Below are 24,969 nucleotides of genomic sequence, written 5' to 3'. Positions count from 1 at the left end.
GTGCTGGCTTTCGTCTCCACCTTAAAATAAGCAAGCGACTCAGACCCAAGAAACCAGGTGAGGTGAGTTAACCGTGTAATCAACGGCTTTCATTGATCAATTAATGCCAACCAACAACGAAAGCCAGCACACCATGCGGCTCTCCAGGACCAGGGTTGCCGACCCCTGGAGCCTTAGTTCGACGGACTACGTCTCGGCATACTGAAAAGGTAGCTCTGGATCCCAGTAGATTTGGTGTTGTGGTTAGTGTGACCCTTTTCCACCTCTGTTTCGCTCAATTACAAAAATAAAAATAAAATGCAATAACAAATAATATTTTTCAACTCATTCCAGGGCGTTGGCTTTTAAAATAAAAATAATTTTTTTTTTTTTAAAGAGAATACCTATTCAAAATTCAAAAGGGTGTCTCCATTTCAGTCAGGGCCACTCTCGTCGGGTACAATAGCGATTCATTAAAGTGTTACTGGGTGAGGTAACAAAAGAAACTCACACAATATGTAACGTAATTATATATCTGGGTATTTATTTTCGGGTTGACATCTGTGGAGGCTCTAAGAATTGAGAGATTCAAGAAATTAGTATTACATTACAGTTGAGTACTGTATATAACTGATGAATATATATGCACTATTGGTCAAAAGTATGTAATAATAATGATTGTCACTGAAATGCTCACAGAATATTATAATACCATTTAAGGTGTTTCATATTATGAGTGGATAATAGTGTTAAGGTAAGCTAACAGTAATCAATCAATCAATACCTTTTTATTTCAGCACTTTTTACTAAGTGGTTTTGTCACAAAGCAGCTTTACAGAGAAAAGGCCCTGCCACCTATGGTACTTTTAGCTGTTCTAGGAATAACAGGCCTGCACCCTGCAGGCAACTGCCAACCAGTGAAGTGAAACTAACGCTGGACTGATGTGCTGAAATCTCTTTGTTCTAGTGAGAATACGAGCTGCTGAATTTTAAATTAGCTGGAGCCCTTTCAGAGAGGGATTTGCACATCCAGCCAAAAGAGCATTACTGTAATCTAATCTTGAGGTAAAAAAAAGAAGAAGCATGGACTAGCATTTATACATCATGTAAGAACAGTATTTTCCAAATTTTATAAATATTCCTCAAGTGATGAAAAGCAACCCAAGGGATAATAGTAGGCCTAAGTCACTGAGGATAACACTATGCCATTGAGGTTAGAAAACCCTGCAATGGATTTGATAGGCCACATAAGATTCATGATGAATTTATTACTGTTTGGAAGTAGCCTCAGGCAACACTATAAGGATTGGCAGATAAACGGTTTCAAAGTTGAATTGGTTTGACCGGTGTGTCCATTATAGAATCCCTGCAATGGTATTCAATAGGCTACACAAGATTCATGATGAATTTATCAGTGTTTGGTAGTTTGGAAGTTTTGAAGTCGCCTCAGGCAACACCATAAGGATTGGCAGATATACAGGTTTCAAAGTTAACTGGTTTGACCGGAGTCTACGTTATGTCAAAAAGGAATGGGCTCTGAGAATTTCACAGAATCAAGCAGACAACAGAATGCACCACTGGGAAACACTTCTTGTTGGCAGAGGAATTATATCCCACTTCTAGTCCGTGGTAAGAAATCTGATATCCCTGGACATTTTTTATTTATGATTGTATTCTGGTGTTGCAGAAGGCTACATGGCAATCAGATTGTAAACTACGGTTGTAGGCTAATGAATTGTGACTTGATTTAATTTAATATGGAAGTAACTAAATACTTAACCTTTTGAGACGTAGGCAAAGTAGTGAAACCATTTTCATGGTATAGTATGGTCTTTCCATGCAACGTAAACTCACTGTGTTCCAAACAGTGCAACTTTCATTACGAATAAGTAAAAAATTACTTCCAGATCAGCTTTGGTTTGTGTGTGTGTGTGTGTGTTTGTGTGTGTGTGTGTAAAGTATAATTCCTTCTGTTTTCATGAAAACTTGGTACGAGTCACATACACGATCCATTTCAGCATACAGTGGCATAGTAATAGTGCTCCACTGTGACATTGTGATGGGGAAGCTGTTGCTAATGAAAGAACCGGGCAGGCTTATACGGTCATGTTTGGACCTTTGTGAGCTCACACGGTCTTCCGGACACAGAACGGGATGTTGTGCAGTTATTTGTTGTTTTCTCTGTACTTATTGGTCCAATTCACATCAATCATAAACCACATTCCTCAGGAGAAGAACAACCACTGAACAGACGTTAACTTCTAAAGGAAACGCCCCCTTTCCAGTGTTCTGTTTGAAACAATGTGAGTTTATGTTAATTTAAAAAATATTAAATATATATATATTAAACTGATATATTAAATATATTAAACTGAGATGCAACCAAATTATAGCCCAACACCTGACACACATTCTTTAATAGGCCAAGAGGTGCAAGGGCCAATTCATTTCAGGATATTGTGCCAAGATATTCTTTTATATTATTATATATTATATAATAATTGCAACAAGAGCGCATTATTTGTATTCTTGGATCTTTGGGGTCTTTACATCTTGTAACTGTATGGAGTGATGTTATATTAAATTTTGGTATTTAATTATCATTTTTATTTTTGTTTATTTTTAAGGTCCAACCTTATGGATAGTACTGGTTTTTTCTCCTTGGTCTCCTTCTCGTGGATGACTCCTATCCTGTGGAAGGTTTACAAAAACAAGCTTGACATAGGTGCTTTGTCTTTGCCACCCCAGGACAGTGCCGCAACAAACGGTAAAAGGTATCAAATATGTTTTTTTATGTATTATATTTCAGAAAATATTTGTTTTAAATAGATAGCTTCTGATAACGTTGTGATATCCCAGGTTGCAGAGGCTTTGGGAAGAGGAGGTTGCCAGAGAAGGTTTTCAGAAGGCTTCTTTGGAACGAGTGATCTTTCATTTTATGAAAACAAGGCTGATTTTTGCCCTCTTGATTTGCATCCTGTACACAGTCATATTTTTCCTGGGAAAGGTATAATTTTTGTTTGCATGAAAACCTCCTTGGTGCTGTCTGGGTGGGCTTTTTCAACATCGGGGATGTGTGCTGTGATGGTCTCACTTCTAAAAGGGAAAGGCTCACTGAAGGCCCCCCCCCCCCAGGTTCCCTGCCTGTGTGTAACCACCTAATGTTTTTTTGTGGATTGGTCTCCAACATAACCGTTCAATGGGGAAATGGTTTACCTGAACAAAAATACTCTCTGGTTGAGTGGATGGCAGTTTGTCCCTTTGCCATACAAATAAATAGAAACTAATGGGCTTCAACACAAGCTAAAATAAGCAAAAAACAGAACTGTTGTATGAAACCACCCAATTTTTAGGTGAGCGAAATTATTGAAACTTGTATCTGACAGGTGTGTCCTGTTAGATTGATTGGTTAACAATATTTTTAAATAGCCATACATTTTCGCAGAGGGATTTATCCACTACACATCAACCAAATATCTATTCAAAGTACTGTAAATAACTAGAATAACACAAGTTTCAAGTCAGACATAAAACATAGAAGTCTAATAAATACGTAATAAAGTGCTCGCTGAGTGTATATGATGGTATTGTGTGCATAGTATCTTGGTGTATGTAAACATCTTGGGACAGAAGGAGCTAATGTTGCATGCTCTCTGTTCACAGGCAGTTCTGGTCTATGCCCTTCTGAGCCATGTGGAAAATCCTGAAGCATCCACGCTTAATTATGGAATCTTCCTCTGCTTAGCCATGTTTACATCAGAAATTTGCCAATCCTTTTTATTTAATCTATTATGGGGAATACATTTTCGAACAGCTGTCAGAATCAAGGGTGGATTATCTTCAATTGCCTTCGAGAAGATCATGTCTCTCAGCAGTGACAGGGTCCTCAACGTCCTCTCTGTGGGAAAGGTAAACTACATTTGCCTTTAGGCATTTTAGCAGTTGTTATAATCCAGAGTGAAGTCCAAAAATCTACATAAGGTTAGGTAACAATACAAAGTAATCAGTACCACAGCAACCTAATTAAGAAACCATCAACATATCATTAATTGCCATTAAGCCTTTCAGTCCCAATATGAAGGGGTTCCATCCAAATCCCAAGGAGTTTTGGCTTTGGTTGAGAAAGTTTAGGAAATTTAGTAGGGATTTAATAAGTCCTCAAAACAATAGTATAGCAGTCATTTTGATTGGTTGAAAAGGTAAAAGGTTGAAAGTGCCATATGGCACTCTTGGGAGTAACATGAGATTCATGCGCGTACTTTCCGGGAGTACAAGTGAACAAACGAGTGAGCCAAATGAACAAATCTTTTGAATGAGCGGAGCCAAAAGATCCGGCTCACCCAAATGATCGAACATTCCCATCACTAGAAAGGAAAGAAGTGAAGAACAATAAGCGATTGAAATGAGCCCAATTGCTAAGCAAATGGAGGGGGAGCGGGCAGATCGCAGCGCTTGGTGATGCTACAGGAAAGGCAAGGCAGGCAAAAATCTATTCCCCCTCCTTTAGACCTAAATAAATCATATCCATCTATGGATTTGTCTGAATTTCAGATTTCATCTAAGCCAGGTTTCAGAAATTATGAAAAAATCTGAGGAAATCTAATGAATCAAAACATGAAAAAAGTCCCAACTTTGGGATTAGGCTCCTCATATTTAAGTGCAATAGTCCTATCCCACACTTTAAGATCTTGTGTTTCTAACTCAGATGTTACGTAGACATAGGCAATTTATTAAAATTTTTCCAGTTCTCTTATTTTTTTAATTGTGTCAAAATGCCATTTTGCTATGATGAAAAAAAAAAAAAAAAAAATTATATAATTGTCTGTGCTTTCTCATAGGTGATCAATACAGCCACAGATGACACAAGTCAGATGTTTGCTTCCGTCATTAGTTTTCCTTACATCCTCCTTCAGCCTGTCCTGATGATCTTGTGCATTATATACATCTACTGCATTCTGGGATATGCCAGCCTCTCCACCATTCTTGTGTATCTTGTTTATGCATTTATACAGGTTTGTCTTCTGTTTAACTCATTTCAATGTAAATCCTCAAATTAACGTACGTTCACATTTCTGCCTACACTTACAGATGATGAAAGTTTTACAATTTCATTTACCTTGGTATGGTTTTGAGGTATGTTTTATGTTTTTTTTGTTTTTTTTTACATTTGTAATTCATGCTCTGTTTGATTTTGTTACGAGAAAAGTTTGCAGTGACGAAATGGGTCATCGTATTGAGAAAGAAACTCAAGGCTGTTGCTGACAGTCGCATTTGCAGAATAAATGAGGTTCTTGCCAGCATCAAGTTCATCAAAATGTACACATGGGAACTGCCATTTGAGAGGAAAATCAGAGGTACGTGGAGCAATTGTGTGACTACTTTGATTCCTGAAATATTCTAGAAATGTCTTCACAAAATTCACACATTGAGCATGTGGGATGAATTTAAAATATTTGTTTCGCCCTAACCACTAAGTAAATTATTCCTTGTATTGGCCTCATATAATTATTCCAATGTTACTCATAAGAACAACGTTCTCAGATTTAAGGAGGAATGAAGAAACCTTCCTGAAAAAGGTTATCAATGTCCTGGTCTGTAAAGGAATCCTGACATCCCTCCTTCCTACTGTTGCTACTGTTATCACCCTCATCACCCACACGTCTTTGAAGCTTCCTTTAAGCACCTCGTCCGTGAGTCTATCAGCCTTTTATTTCACCGTGTTAATGCGTCATTGTGTTGAGAGCGGCACTGCTTCCTTTAGGTTTTGAATATTTTGTTTTGTTGGGTATTTTTCAGGCCTTTACGGTCAGCACCATGTTGAATTGCATTGTGAAGGTTGGTGCCCGCTTTGATGCTGGAATCAAGCAGCTGGCTGAAGCAAAAGCGTCCTTATCCCGGTTAAAGGTAGGTAAGCATCCTTATCCCAGTTAAAGGTAGGTCTAATGTAATTTTGTGTTTAGATTCATCATTATTAGTCGGAGGAACGAGGATTGTTGCTGTAAGCCTTAAGATTTATGAAATTTTAACAAAAAATTAGGCATTTAGGAACTTTTAAGTGGTCACCCTGTTACACGGGATACACTGTATACACATTTATTTTTGTTTTAGACCGTCCTCATCATTGAAAATACGGAAACTTATCTCAAAATGCTCCCAGAGTCCCCCCATGCTCTGGTTTTGAAAGAGGCCTATTTTTCGTGGGACAAGCCTAAAAACAGCCAACGGATCAACAAACTGAAGCATCGGACGATAAACCAACAGAACCAGACTGGAAATCCCACCCCTGATGACACTGACCTAAAACTGGGCCTGAGGAACATCAGCTTCACGCTGCCCATGGTGCATGGACAGATGTTACTGAGGGTGCTCTCTGGAAACGGTCCAGGGGACGATTTGCATTTGCTCTGCCTTCTTATTATCTTTTCTCATTATCTTATCCTTTCCTTTTTAGGGAAGCATGCTTGGAATTTGTGGAAAAACAGGAAGTGGAAAAACTTTGTTATTATCAAGCATTTTGAAACAAGTATGATTCCATTTATTTAACATTATTTAGAGATACACCGATACACTACTTGATTCTAATACAAGGTACTCTCTGAAACAATGGAAATTGTTTACCCATACCTATGCTTTTTTAAAAGGAGAAATAGGCAATTTTCTATAACATTGGGTGAAATCAGTATGTATTGCTCCAACCTCAGAGAACCAACATACAGTTATTGCATATAGGTTATGCTTAGCATCCACCACCCAGTATCATCCTTGACCACTGGGAACCACTGCAAATACATTGAAGCTAAGTCATGTTAACTTTCTGAGAGTTTGTTCAGCAAATACATTTAAACATGCTCTTAGCACTAGTAGTAGCTCAGTTCGGAACCTAATTTTATTTTTATTTTTAATTAAAAATGTACTGCATATAAGAGAAGTGCTGGTGCAACAGGCTAAGATGCAGTGAACCTTGCTGTTGCAGTTCGTTCAGTTCACTGCAGTTGCACACCGAGGCCCGGGGTTTGATTCCTGGAGTTTGGCCAGCTCTCGGGGAGAGGCATAATTGGCTCGCCGCTCTGAGGGAGGGACCCGGCAGGGGTTGGAAGGATCACTGTGTACAACAGCGCCCCAGGCGCCTCGGAATCACGGTCACGGGCTCTGAGACGATACTGAAGGGGCATTCTGCTGCTTTGATTGGGTCAGCCCGATCATCTGTTCCTCCACAATATGTGAGGGTGCACTGTAGAGACTACTGTATGGAAATTGTGTGCAATAATATAACAAATAATTATTATCCACTATCTCTTTTAATTTGGGGCTGGACCCGCCTGATTCTGATGCCAACAAGAGAACATTTTGAAGTTAATAGTGCGGTTCATAGGGAACTGGTATGTGCACTGATGGACACTAACATACACCCAGTGAGCACTTTATTGGGTATTTACTTCTGCTGCTGTAGCCCCATCCGCCCTGTGTTCAGAGATGCTCTTCTGCAGACCACTGCTGTAACGTGTGGTTATTACTGTGGCCTTCCTGTCAGCTGGAAGCAGTCTGTCCATTCTCCTCTGACCTCTCTCATTGGCCCCAGAACTGCTGCTCACTGGATGTTTTTTTTTGTTTTTCACACCATTCTCTGTCAACTCGTTCATTGTGTGTGAAAATGTCTGGCACTGAAAATCAATAATGACTCAACTTTTGACCATGTCTGCATGCATTTGCACATTGCTGCCACACACTTGGCTCATTAGATATTTGCAGTAACGAGTATCCTCAGGATTCCCCTTGAGAGTTTGGCTGCAAAATTTATTTTTGTATCATTATAATTTTGTGTAATGCTCTTTTTATTTTGAGCAAATGCCCCCCAAAAATGTTTTTGCATGCACCCTTTATGTCGTTGTTGTGTCAGTAACTTTATGTTTGAATCTGATTCACTTCAACATCACATTCAAATTTAATCTCATGAAGAATGTAATTGACAGTATTGCCACACAAGTTACTTTATTTGTACCCGTAGGACCGGTCACAATGATCCAGTCATCATGTTGTATTCTAGGTCACAGTCTTAATATAAATTTCACTCCCTCTAGATGCACCTGCTGAGTGGATCTGTGTCAGCTAATGGAACATTTGCTTATGTATCCCAGCAAGCATGGATCTTCAGTGGAACTGTGAGGGATAACATTCTCATGAAAGAGGAGTTTGACCAAACCAGGTATTGTTTTCATGGGCCAATTAAAAGAAGTAGCTAGATCATTATATTTGATTAAGCTTTGCTTTCACTTAAAAAGATGTTCTTCATTTTCCTAATCTGAAAGCAAATGAAAGAATTAATTAAAATGAACAGATTTTTGCCTGCCCTACATCCCAAGATATTTGTGGCTGCTGGTATTTATATTATTTATGTTAATTTCAGGAAATGCATCGTCTGTACCTCATGTTTACAAATGAATTCATAACCACTATCTCTTAGGCTTTCTTTGCCATCGCCTCTGAAGTCCTCCTTCTATTGGACCTTTTGAGTTCAGTGTATTGTACACATACTTTTCAGTTATAGCACAGAAAGAAAAATTGCCCACTCCCAGAAACACTCGGAACAGATCTTAAAATAGCCAATACAAGTAGGCAAACAAGGTATTGAGGCAGATCTGAACACAAACACAGGTTGCCAGTGTATCAGTAATGACTGAGCAAGTTTTTAAAATTATATTTTCAAGGTGAAAATCCTGCATAGTATGCCTTTAAGGCTGCAATCTCACCAGATGCGCTTTAACAGCTGGCAGCTATCAATGGGTATGAAATGGGTATTTGGTATTGCACACCAGATGCCAGACATGATGAAAAACATACAGTATAATCCCCAAGATTGCTAGCTATAATGTGGGGACCATAAAACGCAGCCTAACCGTACAGCCCTTTTCTTTTCTGGCCAAAGCAATTTTCAAGATCAGAAAGATTTCCGTTATACAAAACACATCCTCAATTCACCCTACTCATAGGCTAGTTGTGTAGCTTGAAAGTGATCTGCATTAGTAGCATGTAGCAAGGTGGCTCACATTGTCCTCAAATTAGCTATATTAGCTAGGTTGTATTAGGCTAGAGCACAGTAACACATTGGAAATCACTTTTGTTTACTTTTTCATAGCTCCACACCTCACCCTCATAAGTTCCATTATAAACAGGTTCACAGCCTGAGGTGTGTTGAGCGATTCTGGGTCCGGAGTGACAGCAGTTAAGTGTTGATGTCATTGATATAGGCTGCTGTAACGTGCTCATACAGACGAGCAGTTGAGTGTAGATATCATTAGATGTCATCAGACGTTTTGTCATGGATTTGCGTCTGCATAAAAAAAGCCATCCGTTTTTGACAGCTTGGCTCCCTTTTCTAGTGGTCCGTCTTCTCTAGAGATTCTGTTTTGCCTCAATAGCTCACTTCCTTACCGTAGCCATCTTCCTCCCGAACTAGCTAACTATACTAACGATCACTTTATTATAAATAGACACTTGACATTGGGCAAAAACACACATGTATTCACCGTAGGCAAAGCTCCCTCCAGTATGCTACGGGTAACCCTGATGTCTCTGCTTGCAGCTATATTTAATTTTTGTACTTTTTCAAAGTGTTTTTTAATTTTATTTTCAAAGGTATGACAAAGCCATTTTGGTCTGCAGTCTTCAGCCTGACTTGGACATTTTACCAGATGGTGATATGACAGAGGTAAGGGAAAAAAATATGTTAAAAAAATTAAAAAATATGTTTCATTGATTATTTACCATTCATTTGTGCTGCAGAATATCTTTTTACAAAGATGTGCCGTGCATTTTTAATACAGAAAGCTGTTGATATGTTGAATGACATACCATTATTCACAGTAGAGCCGATATATCAGTGTGTTATTGAATCTTAGCATCTCATCCTTATTTTGACCTGAAGATTGGGGAAAGAGGTGCAAATCTCTCTGGTGGGCAGAAACAGAGGATCAGCCTGGCCCGGGCCGTGTACTCCAACAAAGACATCTTCCTCCTAGACGACCCTCTTTCAGCCGTTGATGCCCATGTTGGGAAACATATCTTTGAGGAGTGCATCAAGAAGGAGCTGAGGGGGAAGTCTGTTGTTCTGGTCAGTCATCAACTCCAGGTCAGTCATCAACTTCCGGTATCATAACATTGTTTTGGCCTCAACTATTGATGGAAAGGCAAATCATTTTAAAAGTTTTAATTTAACCTTTAGGCTACTGCAATGCGGCAAGCTTAATGTTCAATTTTGGGGAAAATGTTTCAACATAATTTGCATGTAATCATGTTGGAGTCTGTTAACTGCAGTTAACAGTAGGGCTTAACTCATTTCCTTATGTTCTGTAGTTCCTTGAATCCTGTGATGAAGTTATGTTACTCGAAAGTGGGGAAATCCAAGGAATGGGAACCCATACATCTTTAGTGGAATCCAACAGCCAATACGCAGACCTTTTTAATAACTACAAGCTGGAGCTGTCACGCGTAAGATATTGATCATTGAACATTTATGACACTATACTTACAGTAAAAGTAGATTATTTTTCCACTGTTCTTTATGCTGTTGAACTGTATTAAGATTTATTTGGGGAATTGTTAAAATCATCTTGTTGGTGTGATAGCCTTGACTAGGACTTGTGGGATTGAGAAATGTTGACTTTTATTACCAACATGCAATTAATCTATTTGAAGGCTAAAAATGAAAAGGACAACAAATCACAAATAAAAGCAAATGAACTGAAAATACAAGGCTCTAATACGCAAAGAGCCAAAGGAATAATCAATCCAGGTTAGTAATCTTGTAAATAGTAAATGGTTGGCATTTATATAGCGCCTTTACCCAAAGCACTGTACAATTGATGCTTCTCATTCACCCATTCATACACACACTCACACTCACACACCAACAATGATTGGCTGCCATGTGAGGCACCAACCAGCTCGTCAGGAGCATTTGGGTGTTAAGTGTCTTGCTCAGGGACACTTCGACACAGCCATGGCGGGATCAAGCCGGCAACCCTCCAACTGCCAGACGACTGCTCTTACTGCCTGAGCCAATGTCGCCCCGAGTATTCTTAGTAAACTTCATAGACAAATTGTTTTTCGGAACTGCAGACAAGCATGCACTCTCTCCCAAAACATACAACGCTAACTGTCATTCTGGCCCACTGAAAGCCCACTGCACAGCACCCTGCAAGACTGCAGGCCACAGTTGGCCAGAATGGCAGTGTGTCACATCACATGCCAGTGAACCCACTGATGAGTTGGGCACCTCCATTTTCAAATCAAATCAAAATCAAATCAAATCTTTCCCCGGCTCACTTCAGCAGGGAAAGAAGCAGGGGTTAACGTGCTTGCCTGCAGTTCCAAATTGACAACATAGGTTGCAATGAAGTGTTGCAGTATGATTGGGTATTCTGTGGGCAGGAACATTTTTTAACAGTCATCTTCAAAATATAACCGATGTTCTCTGCTGCAGCATTCACAATGTCGGATGAGATACACTCACAAGATGGAAAAGACCAAGTGACATATACACATGACAACATAGGTATGTTTCCCCTTCATCTATTCATTGTTTTCTCTAGCATTTCAAATGTGTAAATAGCAACACGCTTCTATCAGCAAAATATTGTATGTTTGTTTGCACTGAAAATTTACATGCAGCTTTCCAGGTGAAGGTAATAGTCATGACTATCAGCATTAGAGCAGAATACCCACTCCTCTTTCACCACAGAGCTATTGACTTGTGATCACCTTTTCTTACACAGAATAGTCTTGTTTTTTTTAACGGCAACATGGTTTCTGTCCTGTATCAGGTGTATATAGGTAGTTAATGCCTCCAGCGCCTTGACTGTTAAAATAACAAAAGCACCCATTTGGGAGGGTTGCTCTTTAAATGAGGTGCAGTAATGGCAATTGCATATTTCTATTTTGATGCAGCTGAATGTCTTTGCGTTATGACCAACCAAAACCTGGTCTTAAGTCACGTCGCGGTTGCATAGAAACTCTATGAAATTTTACGGAGTCATAAAGTAAATAATTTAAATTCTCAGAATCAAAGGAGCATCGGGTTAAACAAGAGCACATCAAGGAAGGCTCAATACCTTGGAGAACCTACCACCAGTACTGCAGGGCTGCTGGAGGTAAGTCATACCTAAAAATGCTGCGACATCGTATGTCTTTTTCAGTGAATTCACACTTGCATATTTTCCACAGGGTACCTGTGGGCATTCATGATTGCACTGATGTTCATTCTGAATGTTGGAACGAGACATTTCTGCAGTTGGTGGCTGGGTCATTGGCTCAATCAAGGAAGTGGGGTAAAACAAGATTCAAGATTCAATCATTTATTACCATTTCAATGAATCATTGATTGGAATTTGTCTCTGTGTGTGCTCGGTGTGTCAGTAAAATTCATTTTTTTACTTACAATTAGTCGTCATCTTGAAAAGCTCAAACATTAGCCCACAATTTCTTATGGATGTATTAGGTGTATTTATAATGTATGCAAATGTATTGAACAAAACAAGCATACAAAAAGCACATTTCAGGTCTTATTGTCATACCTGCATGTAATTCAGTTTGTTTTCGCAATTCATATTGTACTTTATGAATACCATGAAAATTATACTAGTTAAACTACCAGCATGGCTCACACTTGTAGTGACATGTGTCAAAACTATACTATGTCATAACCCACAAGACATACAGTACTGTGCAAACGTTTTAGACTGGTGTGAAAAAATGCTGTAAAGTAAGAATGCCTTCAAAAATATAAGTTTATTTGTATCAATTAACAAAATGCAAAGTGAGTGAACAGAACAAACATCTAAATCTAATTAATATTTGGTGTGACCACCCTTTGCCTTCAAACCAACATCAATTCTGTCTAGGTACACTTGCACAAAGTCAGGGATTTTGTAGGCATATAGTCAAGTGTGTGATTAACCAATTATACCAAACAGCAGCTAATGATCATCAATTTATGTAGAATGTGTAGGTTGAAACACAATAATTAGCTGAAACAGAAACAGCTGTGTAGGAGGGTTAAAACTGGGTGAGGAACAGCCAAACTCTGCTTCCAAGGTGAGGTTGCTGAAGAAGTTTAATGTCAGAAATCATACACCATGGCAAGACTGAGCACAGCAACAAGGTAGTTATACTGCATCAGCAAGGTAGACAGGGGTTTCCAGATGTGCTGTCCAAGCTCTGTTGAAGACGCACAAAGAAACAGGCAATGTTGAGGACCGTAGACACAGTGGTCAGCCAAGGAAACTTAGTGCAGCAGATGAACGACACATCATGCTTACTTCCCCTCGTAGTTGGAAGATGTCCAGCAGGGCCATAAGCTCAGAATTGGCAGAAACCAGTGGGACCCAGGTACACCCATCTACTGTGCAGAGAAGTCTGGTCAGAAGTGGTCTTCATGGAAGAATTGCGGCTGAAAAGCCATACCTCCGATGTGGAAACAAGGCCAAGATATTCAACTACGCATGAAAACACAGGAACTGGGGTGCAGGAAAATGGCAGCGGGTTCTCTGGACTCATGAGTCAAAATATTAAATATTTGGCTGTAGCAGAAGGCAGTTTGTTTGCCAAAGGGCTGGAGAGCGGTACAAGAATGAGTGTCTACAGGCAACAGTGAACCATGGTGGAGGTTCCTCCATTTCTGCAAATGGAGTTGGGGATTTGGTCAGAATTAATGGTCTCCTCAATGCTGAGAAGTACAGATACAGAACAGAAGTACAATGCAGATACTTATCCATCATGCAATACCATCAGGGAGGCATCTGATTGGCCCCAAATTTTTTCTGCAGCAGGACAATAACGGCAAACATACAGCCAATGTCATTAACAGCTATCTTTAGCGTAACAAGGAACAAGGAGTCCTGGAAGTGATGGTATGGCCCCCACAGAGCCCTGATCTCAACATCATCGAGTCGAGGCTGCCTAAATCCACAGAAGGACTGTGGCTAGTTCTCCAAGATGTTTGGAACAACGTAATTGCTGAGTTCCTTCAAAAACTGTATACCTAGAGGAATTGATGCTGTTTTGAAGGCAAAGGGTGGTCACACCAAATATTCATTTGATTTAGATTTTTCTTCTGTTCACGCATTAAAAACTAAACAATTAACATTTCTATGTTTGAAAGCATTCTTATTTTACAGCAGTTTTTCACACCTGTCTAAAACTTGCACAGTACTGTAATGTAATGGTTTCACTCAACAGCAGGGAAACTGCTCAAACCACACGGCGGATGGGAATATTTCAGAGAATCCAGATCTTCACTTCTACCAGCTGATGTATGGCATGGCCATGTTGGTAATGATTGTGGTCGGTGTCATCAATGGGTATGCTTTCACCAAATTCACTCTGCGTGCCTCTTCTACCATCCATGAAAACATGCTTAAACAGGTAAGATGTTGTGACTGACACAAAATAGGCCGACAGAAATGGGGAATTTCGTTCCCTTTGTTAAGACTCATTGACATGCTTGAATTACAGCATTACATTACATTTACATTATTGGCATTTGGCAGACCCTCTTATCCAGAGCGACGTACAGTTGATTAGACTAAGCAGGAGACAATCCTCCCCTGGAGCAGTGCAGGGTTAAGGGCCTTGCTCAAGGGCCCAACAGCTGTGCGGATCTTATTGTGGCTACACCGGGATTAGAACCACCGACCTTGACTAACAATTTCAAGCACCTCCATACCAGCAACTTTGGAAGGATACTGAGCACCATAAACAAAACCAAGCATCTTGAGTTTGAGTTATCACTGGAAAAGAGTGCTTTTGTCAAATGAGACCATTTTGGGCATACACACCATCGGCATGTTTGGTGGCAAAATTGAATGCCTTCAAGGAGAAGCACCACATACCCACTGTCAAATATGGCCATGGGTCATTGATGTTTTGGAGGTGTCTTGTTACCAGTTGATTTAAGATCAATGACACAATGAATTCAACAAAGTACCTGGAAATCTTGGCAAAAAATCAAATCTAGGAAGCTGTCTTGGTCGTAGGTAGATAGTCAAGCAGGACCATGACTCCAAGCATACATCAAAATCCACATAGAAATGGTTAATTAAAAACAACAACCATCTCAGTCTCCAGACTTAAATCCCATTAAAAACCTGTGGCCTGGACTGACGAGCAGGGTATCCCAAGGATATCAATGATTCTCAAAAGTTCTGCATGGAGGAATGGTCATAAGTTGTAGGAAAAGACTTTGGCTGTCATCTTTGCTAGGGGTGTTTACACAAAGTATTAAACCAGGGGCAGCAAAATTTTGGGGGAAATATTTTTTTTATTTGAAAAATTTAAGACTTTGGTTGATTCCATTGAATCATAAATAAAGCGCATAACTTTACACGTTTGAAAATAAAGCTTATGTCATTTACTGTATAATTAATTTTCATTTACAGCACTTTTTGTGAATATATTTTGGTGCCAATAATGCTAGAGCCCGCTGTGTATCCAGAATGCCTGTGTATCCAGAATGTGTATCTTTGTGTAGCTTTTTGTGCGAATTACAGCCCTTGTTTCTGTTTTTGACTCTGAGGATGACATTTTTTGACGTTGAAATGTCAGTCTCCCCTGTCCATTAAACAGAGTTCTCTGAGCTTAGTGTGCTCCACCATCTCTTATTTCGGGCTATTCCCAGTGATGTTATCTCACATAATAGAGTCTCATATAATCTAGTCAGTGAGCACTTTATTAGGCATTTATTAGACTTATTTCTGAGACTTCTTCTGCTGGGGCCTATCCACTTCAGAGGTTTGACGTGTTGTGTGTTCAGAGATGCTCTTCTGCATACCACTGTTGTAATGTGTGGTTACTTGCATTACTGTCACCTTCCTGTCAGCTTTGACCAGTCTGCCCATTCTCCTCTGACGTCTCATGGATTTTCTTTTGTTTTTTTTGCGATTCTCTGGAGACTAGTGTGCGTGAAAATCCCAGGGGATCGGCAGTTTCTGAGATACTCAAACCACCCTGACCGCCACCAACAATCATTCCACGGTCAAAGTCACTTAGATCACATTTTTTCCCCATTCTAATGGTTCATGTGAACATTAACTGAAGCTTCTTACCCGTATCTGCGTGATATGATTGTATGCATTGCAATGCTGCCACATGATTGGCCGATTAGATAATCGCATGAATAAGTAGGTGTAATAAAGTACGGATGTTCCTAATAAGGGGCTGGGTGACTGAAACTGTCCTGGTTGTAGCGCACCTATTGGATCCTTCTTCTTTAGCTGGCTTGTAGCGTGTCGGGTTAGGGTTGGGGTTTTTGCTGTCTGCTCGAGGCCCAGACCTTAATCTGAATCTTTTCTCCAGGTCCTGCGCAGTCCGATGAGCTTCTTTGACACCACGCCCATCGGCAGGACCATCAGCCGATTTTCCATGGACCAACAAGAAATCGACTATAACACGCCCTTCGTTATGAGCGACGTCGTCCAGAGTTACACGGACACATTCTTTCAGCTCACCTCCATCACCCTGGTGTTTCCCTGGTTTCTCATCGCTGTGCTCCTGCTGGCAGGCGTCTTCAGTACCATTCTTCAGTAAGTCTGCCATAATCATAGGGGGCCGCTTTGGCTCAGGAGGTAAGAGCAGTTGTCTGGCAGTTGGTGGGTTGGCGGTTCAAGCCCACCAATCGCTGTTGGTGTGTGAGTGTGTATGAATGGGTGACTGAGAAGCATCAATTGCACAGCACTTTGGATAAAGGCGCTGTACAAATGGCAACCATTCACCATTTAATCCTTTTCAGGGGTACAAATTCATTATGGGACATTTTTCATTATTATTAATGGAAAATAAGGTAATAAAATATACAGTCCCCTCCAAAAGTATATACCGCAAGGTCAATTATTTTGTTTTTACTATACACTGAAGACAATGCAGTTTGTGGTCAAAAGATGTACGTGAGATGACAAATGTCAACTTTTATTTCATGGTATTTTTATCTAGATTTGTTAAGCAACTTAGAACATATCACCTTTTGTTTTTAGGTGAGCAAAAGTATTGGCACATGTTACTGACAGGTGTTTCTTGTTGTCCAGATGTGTCCTGTTAGATTGATTGGTTAACAAATAAATAGTTCTGAACGTCTCCTCTTGGTTTTAGCCTTGGGTTTTGCCTGTGAAGTCTGCATTTGTGTGATAAACCAACATGAAGACCAGAGATCTGTCTTTGGGGGAAAGCCATTTTGAAGCTTAGAAATCGGAGACATTGCCGAGAGCAAAAATGTCAGAATGAAATGAAAATGAGTCAAATGCTTTACTGATAAAAGAAAAATGGAATTACTATGAACAAGGTGTAGCAGTTTTCCTACCACTATTGGTAAGGAACACAATGTGAGAAAGACATTATGAAACAATGTTTAATATAAAGAAAAGGGAGAGAAAAAGATGCTGGGTGGCTGGAAATAAGATATTATTGTGATATTTTATGAGATCCTGATTGCCACTGGTTTGATTATTAGCTTAATTGTTCATTATATCTGAGAATAATAGTTAAGAAATGATGCAACAATAATAAATGGTAACTGTGATCTATAATTGGTATGTTTTAACCTCACGTTCACAGTTATTGAGTTCCAAAAAGCTTCTAATTGGGTATTCCACTTTACAGTATAATGTATGGTGGGTCAAGGTTCAGTCAAGCTATGTGCATTCATTACATTCCTGTTATTGTGCATGTAAATTCACAAAACCTGTCATTTCTTTCAGTGTTTTCCTGGGAGTTGATGGATATATTGCAAGGATGGTGAAAAGGAGCAGATCTCCATGGATCTCCTTCACAGTATCAAGTGTTCAAGGACTTGGCCTCATCAATGCCTACAATAAGAATAAACATTTCATTGAGAAGTAAGACATATTTAAATTAATCTAGGATTACAGTAAATAATACCTGTATTGTTTGTTTGTGTACACCATGGATTTAAAGGTCAACAAAATATGGAGCTCAATAAATTATTTTCTTTCATTCAATTTGAGGTTCATGGACTTGAGTGACACGCAATCAAAATATCAACTTCTCTTACGAAGCGGAATGAGGTGGCTGTTCTTCAGGATGGATTTTGTCACCGCCATCGTGTCTCTGACAGGGGCTCTGGCTATCCTGCTGGCCCCACTCACCATGAGTCCAGCTATGAAAGGTCTGGCTTTCTCATACATAATGATGGTATGTATAGTGTGTGTGTGTGTGTGTGTGTGTGTGTGGGTGCGTGTGTGTCTGTGTGTGTGTATGTGTATGTGTGAAAATACATGATTTTATATAATATCAACAATACATATTATACAACACATTTACATTTCTAAAAGTCATGTAATCATTATGATACCTTATGATACTTTCTCCTCAGTCAGTGCTTGTAGATATATTTGACGTTGATGTTTTTGATTGCAACATTGCTTTTTGACTACAGTTGGGGCTGCTGACTTCGAATGTGAAAAAGCATGTGCTGTTTCGCTGTTCATTCACATCAGTAGAAAGGCTACAGGAATATACTATGGTGAGATGAGATCATATGGTACATGAATATTATGATAAATTATTTTTCTACGTCATTCTGCATGTTTAGAGAACCATCTGGCTGGAGAACAGTCCAGGTGTTATATACAAAATATGTTTTTTTCCCAGAACAATAAAAATTAATATAAATTATTATAAAATTATAAAAAATAAAACATAATAAAAAGTTATGTATTGTTCATGCCACAGCTTTCCTTTAAAATGACACTACAGTTTGCTTCCCTCAGAATTGTGTCTCAGAAGCTCCCAGAAAGATCATGGATGTCAACATCCAAGATGGCTGGCCACTGTCTGGTGCCATACATTTCCATGATTTTCAGATGCGGTACAGGGAGAACACCCCCATCGTGCTGGATGGACTCAACCTGAAAATTACATCAAAGGAAAAAATTGGCATCATGGGAACAACAGGCTCTGGTAAGTTGGATGTCAATGGAATGTACTACATTTTTGATCTCGGCAGACACAGGAAATTACATTTAAATTAAAAGGATGGTGAAGCTATTTGACCTTATTTCTTCAATGAAGAATAACCATCACAAAAGGACTACCATTGTCCAAGTGTACTAGCTTGACATAGCTGTAAAATGACACATTGCACTGTAACTTTCCACAAGTTCAATAAAGATTTAAGTTCAGCACAAATTAGCTGTGTCGGCAAGCAGTTTATTTGGCATATGGTGTGTGTGTGACCATTCCAGAAATATAATGGATTTGTTGTCTTTTGAGCGTCAATGTATCTTTGTATTGTTCTTGAATTTTTTCCATTTTCCAATTTCTTCCATTGTTTCTTTTTTTCAGAAATTGTTTTGTACCAAACTGTAAAACTGTATGAAAAGCATTGTATGAATTTGACAACGATGGCTATAATTATTATTATTATCATTAGCCACATTACTCTCAACTGAATTCTATGAAATTAGCCTTATCTTGTGGAAAAATCGAACCCTAGCTATACATCAATTATATTTTAATGCTGACCTCTGGTGCTTCACCTAACAATTAACGATATGATTCCCAGGCAAGTCCTCTATTATCTTAGCTCTGTTTCGGCTTGTGGAGCCAGCTAGAGGAAGCATCCTCATTGACAATGTGGACATCAGCCTGATTGGACTGGAAGATCTACGCAGCAAAATGTCAGTCATCCCCCAAGATCCAGTGTTATTCATTGGTACAGTAAGGTAATGACCAATGTATTCCTAATTTAGTTAATTTACTCAACTTTATTTTAAATTTTCCATGTAGGAAAGTAATATGAAATTTTGTGCAGGCATATATATAATGTTTACATGATAACTTAGATACCTTTGCAGCCATTCAACAAAATAATGTTTTGTCTCAATACAATTAAGTGATTATCATAAATACTTATTTCATTGTAGATTTAATCTGGATCCATTTAACAACTGCAGTGACGAAGAGATCTGGCAAGCACTGGGGAGGATTTACATGAAAGACACAGTGAGTCAATTATCCCTCCTCAGTTATACACCTTTAATTCCCTATATCAAATATAAGGCGAGAGTTCAGTTTCTGGGGCTGTTGTTGTTGTTATTATTTTACATTTAAGTTTCCAATGACCATCCAGTTTTACAGTTGCGGCTTCAGCCGTTTTCGGAAATTAGACTTTAAGGCAAGAAGCTTAGCCACTAGGTTACAGGCTGCCCCCTAACCAAGTCTGTTGATTCTTACTGACCTTACTAACTCATTTTCACCCTTGAAAAATATGCACAGAAAATACTGTAATGTAAAAAATAATAACATTATTTTGGCTTGGGTGGTATTCAAATTTCCACACCTTCAGACCGACCTTGAAATATACCGGGCTATGCGCGATATGGTCGTGCCGGACGGGAGAACCAAGCGCAGACTCAGGGATGACATGAAGAAGGCTGATCCAAAACGTAATCCAGGAACAGGCAATGGTCATAATCCAGGCAGACAGATGCATGCAGGATGAGCAGAACGTAATTAGAAAAGAGTTTGAATACCAGGTAGACAGACCAAACAAGCGAAAGTACAAACACTAGATCCAAAAACACAGGGAGTCCAAACCAAGGCAGAGATCAAAAACGGAAAAAGTCCCTTGTTCTATGGAAAACGCCCCTCAGTTGAAGGAAAACATCCCTTGATCTACGGAAAAAATCCCACGGTCTATGGAAAACGTCCTTTGATGTACTTTGTTAGCTGTAGCATGCTGTTCTCCTCATTATGTCATGCTATGTGATGTTATGGCCACAAGCAAGAACAAATGGGCTTCCTACTGCATGTGCGTGGCCCCCTAATTGTACCAGCAGTGTTCCAGTTCCTGAGGAATTATTCAATATGAGGTCACAGGCCTGTGTCAGTGGATACGATCAAATAAGTGTGCAATGATGTGTTTTTTGTACATAGATTTCCAAACTACCTGAGAAGCTGGACTTTGCTCTCACAGAGAACGGAGGACACTTCTCCGTGGGCGAACGTCAGTTGATCTGCCTGGCCAGAGCCCTTCTCAGAGACACAAAGGTGAGACAGGCCATGTAATCAAGCATCTATTTAACACCAGCTTCAACGGTGTCATTGGCATCTCATGGTTCTTTGTGGAACTGTATTTGGTTTGGCTTGCCGGCACACTGCAAAAGCCAAAAGATAATTTGATTTATTCATATTTAGGCTTTAAATCTTATTTTTATGACTTTTTTGCTAAATAACGCAAAAAAGAGGAGAAACAGTTTCACTAATTTCAAAATTTGCCAATGGGGTAAAACAGTTTCAATTGGCAAGCTAAAAAGCAGCTATTATCTTCTAGTTAAATGAAAAAAAATATATTTGAAGTCTCATTAGGCTAATACGTTTATGAATGTTGGCTGAAATATGATTAAGGACAAGCATGTATGACAGGTATACTCAAACATGGCCCTCAATGTCAGTATTACTGCTTACGTTCTACTTGATGATTAATTGATTCATGAATGTGACTCACTTCCACTCACCTGGTGTCAGCGTCCCTCCAGGCCCCGCCCGCATACCCACACTCATACACAGTAATGGTTAATTTGGGTTGTATCTTGGTTCTCTCCTACTGCTCATGTTGTCCATACGAGCTGTCGCTTCCATTATTTACACTGGAAAGTAATGTCAGAACAGCCACTTCATGGAAGTGCCACCTATTTAATTTACACTGTGTTATTCTGGGTAATATGTGGATGCGATATCCTCTCTCAGATAATTGTATTGGATGAAGCGACTGCCTCGACGGACTCTGAGACAGACGCCCGGATTCAGTGCACGATCCGAGAGGTGTTCCGGGACTGCACCGTGTTGAGCATCACCCACCGTGTCAACACCGCCCTGGACTATGACAAGATCCTCATCCTGGACAACGGAAAGGTAGTCAGATTATCATAGCAATTGGCCCTTAACTCATATAGATTTGGGATATTGCCCCATCTCAGGAATACACATGGCAAATAACTGTAGTCCGAGTTTATGCTGCGTTCAAGACTTGGAACTTGGATATTCCCAACCTCTGGGTTCTGACCTCACTACATTCCTTAAGTCTATATCACTAATTATTTATCATACAGTTGCAATATGTAATAAAAAAAAAACAATAAAATACCATTGATGACAGTAATGCAAAACCAAATAGGCCTACAGTTGTGTGCATTCATACCAGTATAGGCTACAGAAAAATCACCCAGCCCTAATTCATATATAGATTTACAGTTTTTTGAAGTGTTAATTGGAGATGTGCTTCACCGTGTCCATGTTTTGTGTCCATTCATTTTGCAGATTGCAGAATTTGACAAAATGGAGGTTTTGATGAAACGACCTGGTTCTTTGTTCGCATCTCTTCTGGAAGCTGCCAACACAAGACATGAGAGGAGCTGAGTGGGGGCTGGGACTGACCAAGCAAGTCAAGTCAATAACTCAAGTGTCACTCATTTTACATTTTAGTCATTTAACAGACACTTTTAATCCAAAGCGACTTGTAAGTGCGTAAGTTCCTCAACACTTGAAAAACATCAAATCCATAAATTGTCATACTCTGTGTTTTTTCTGTTCAGTGTTTTCGGTTTCTTGTCCTGTGTTCGTGTGTCGTGTCCTCTCTCTCTTTCCGTAGTCCTGTCATTCATTTATTAATTCATTTCACCTGTGTCTCATTACCTGTTCCCCGCACTCTCACCTGTCATTTCAGTTCATGTCTATGTACAGTACTGTGCAAAAGTCTTAGGCACCTGTATAACATTATGTACAGATAAGATTCTTTCAAAAATAATTCAATGAAAGGTCCTAAATAAACGTACTGTACATTTTACATTACATTGAGTAATTTGGTAGAATAGTTAAAAACTGAATCAAATCAATATCTTTTGTGACCACCCTTCGGTGTTAAAACTGCATCACTTCTCTGAGATAGCCAACGCTGTCCTGCAGTTCTGTAAGACAAGCAGCAGGGAGGTTGTTCCAAGCATGTTGGAGAACTCACCACAGTTCTTCTGCAGACTTTGGTTGGCTCCTTGCTTCTGATCTCAGACAGGCTTGATCAAGTTTTTATGTAAAAAGTAGTCAATTGCTTACAGTAATATGTTACTTCTTTAAATTAAATACAAAAATGTCTCTGTAAAATTGAATCTTTTGGAAAATGAATATTTGGAGATTTCAAATGTGTTCTTTTATATTAACACACACAAGACTTCTGCACAGTACTGTATATATACCTGTATGTCTAGATTAATTACATTACATTACATTACAGTCATTTAGCCAACACACTTATGCAGAGCAGCGTGCAATAAAGTGCAAATCTGAGCCAGGGACAAATGCATTGAAGACCTGAGAGGAAAGCACAGTCACATAGATAAAACTTGAACCCTTGAAGAGTACATCAATTTTTCAACTAGCATACCACGGTTGGCAGCTAGAATACCCAGAATACTAATATAATTATATATGAATCCAATTATAACCTATGGTACACACATGGCTAATTATAGCAGTAGTTCCCTGTAGACCTGAGTGGTCTTGCTGGGTCCTAACACCCCCTCAACCCGCATTAAAATGGACTAATCCGGTTTTGCTTCAGAATGTCAGCGAAACAAGAATTTTAGGCTAAGTGAACACGGTATTATGAATTATACCAAGGTATGGGTGAATACTTGATTTGGATTCATCTTGAAAAATCATCTTGTGATTGCAGAAGATGAAATGTATGTTAAACATAAATTGTTTTACACATATAAAGTACTGGAAACACTGCTTATTGTGCTTAAAGAAATTCTTTAGTCTACTCTTAAAATTCATATCTGTGCCCTTCTGTTTTTCTGAGCCATATTCATATGTAAAAATATATTTTTATAAAAATGCATTTTATAAGTGTATTGATGATGATGGTAATGACATTGAGACCATCTGTATTTTTAAAAAGCCAAATACGGGACTGTAGGCCTACTGTATGTCGTCCTGGATAAAAGCGTAGAAGCAGATGCAGTATATAGGCAACAGTATGTATATGGGCCTATACATAATTGTTCATATTTGTCCAAAGGTAATTGACCATAAACTACAGGGCTGTAGCATGTTGTCAAAGATCTGTGCTGATAGACCTATGTGGAGAGCAGGCTGCTGTTAGCATTAGGGCTGATCAATTTAATTTCCTGTCTTTTGAGGCTTTCTGCAAATGCAAACATTTCACTTAAACATGGTTTGTGATTAATTTCCTTAGTTTTTACACCAGGATGTTCAATGAATACTTGATAGGTCATGGTAAATAAGCATTCAAAATAAAATCCTTGGTTGAGAACTTGCCTTACATTAAAAAATACATTCAGCCCTCTTGCCAATGTTAAACCCGGTCTCCATTTCCCTCGGGGATACCACACTCACGCCGTCACCCAGTGCAAGGAACCTCGGCGTGGTGATGGACAGCAGACTGTCCCTTTCCGAGAACATTGCGGCGGTGACCCGGTCTTGCAGGTTCTTCCTATACAACATACGGAGAATCCGCCCCTTTCTCACCCCCTACTCGACCCAGCTCCTGGTCCAAGCGATGGTTCTGTCCCGCCTGGACTACTGCAATTCCCTCTTGGCTGGCCTCCCAGCAACCGCCATCAGACCCCTCCAACTTATCCAGAATGCAGCAGCTCGTCTGGTCTTCAACCTTCCCAAATACTCGCACGTCACCCCCCTGCTTACTACCCTCCACTGGCTGCCTGTCATGACTCGCATCAAATTCAAAACATTGGTGCTAGCCTTCCAAGCAGTTAAGGGGTCTTCCCCAGCTTATCTACAAAAAAATCATCAGACCCTACACCCCTGCCAGACCTCTTCGTTCAGCCTCCACAGGCCGCTTGGCACCTCCCCCTCTCCGAACCTCCACCTCACGCTCACGACTGCTGTCTGTTCTGGCTCCACGGTGGTGGAACGAACTCCCCGTTGAGGTCAGAACTGTAGAATCTC

At 39.6% G+C, this 24,969-nt stretch overlaps 1 protein-coding gene across 1 annotated transcript; it reads left to right on the top strand.

The window, feature by feature from the left end:
* The first annotated feature begins 167 nt into the window (after positions 1–167).
* On the top strand, positions 168–22,772 carry LOC133131585 (ATP-binding cassette sub-family C member 12-like). Its single transcript, XM_061246958.1, has 29 exons — positions 168–209; positions 2,607–2,753; positions 2,839–2,986; positions 3,643–3,888; positions 4,818–4,991; positions 5,186–5,333; positions 5,581–5,669; positions 5,776–5,883; positions 6,088–6,318; positions 6,431–6,502; positions 8,058–8,182; positions 9,613–9,685; positions 9,902–10,105; positions 10,330–10,464; positions 10,672–10,768; positions 11,459–11,530; positions 12,036–12,125; positions 12,199–12,302; positions 14,212–14,397; positions 16,327–16,553; positions 17,721–17,858; positions 17,988–18,148; positions 18,419–18,505; positions 18,739–18,942; positions 19,547–19,706; positions 19,908–19,986; positions 20,920–21,033; positions 21,733–21,897; positions 22,303–22,772. The coding sequence occupies exons 2-29, from the start codon at positions 2,617–2,619 to the stop codon at positions 22,399–22,401; spliced, it is 3,873 nt and encodes a 1,290-aa protein (XP_061102942.1). The 5' UTR covers positions 168–209; positions 2,607–2,616; the 3' UTR covers positions 22,402–22,772.
* Positions 22,773–24,969: the final 2,197 nt, after the last annotated feature.

This window comes from Conger conger, chromosome 6 (genome assembly GCF_963514075.1).
Source record: "Conger conger chromosome 6, fConCon1.1, whole genome shotgun sequence".
Classification (NCBI taxonomy): domain Eukaryota; kingdom Metazoa; phylum Chordata; class Actinopteri; order Anguilliformes; family Congridae; genus Conger; species Conger conger.
Note: the sequence above shows the minus strand (reverse complement) of the source record. Positions and strands in the feature narration are given on the sequence as shown.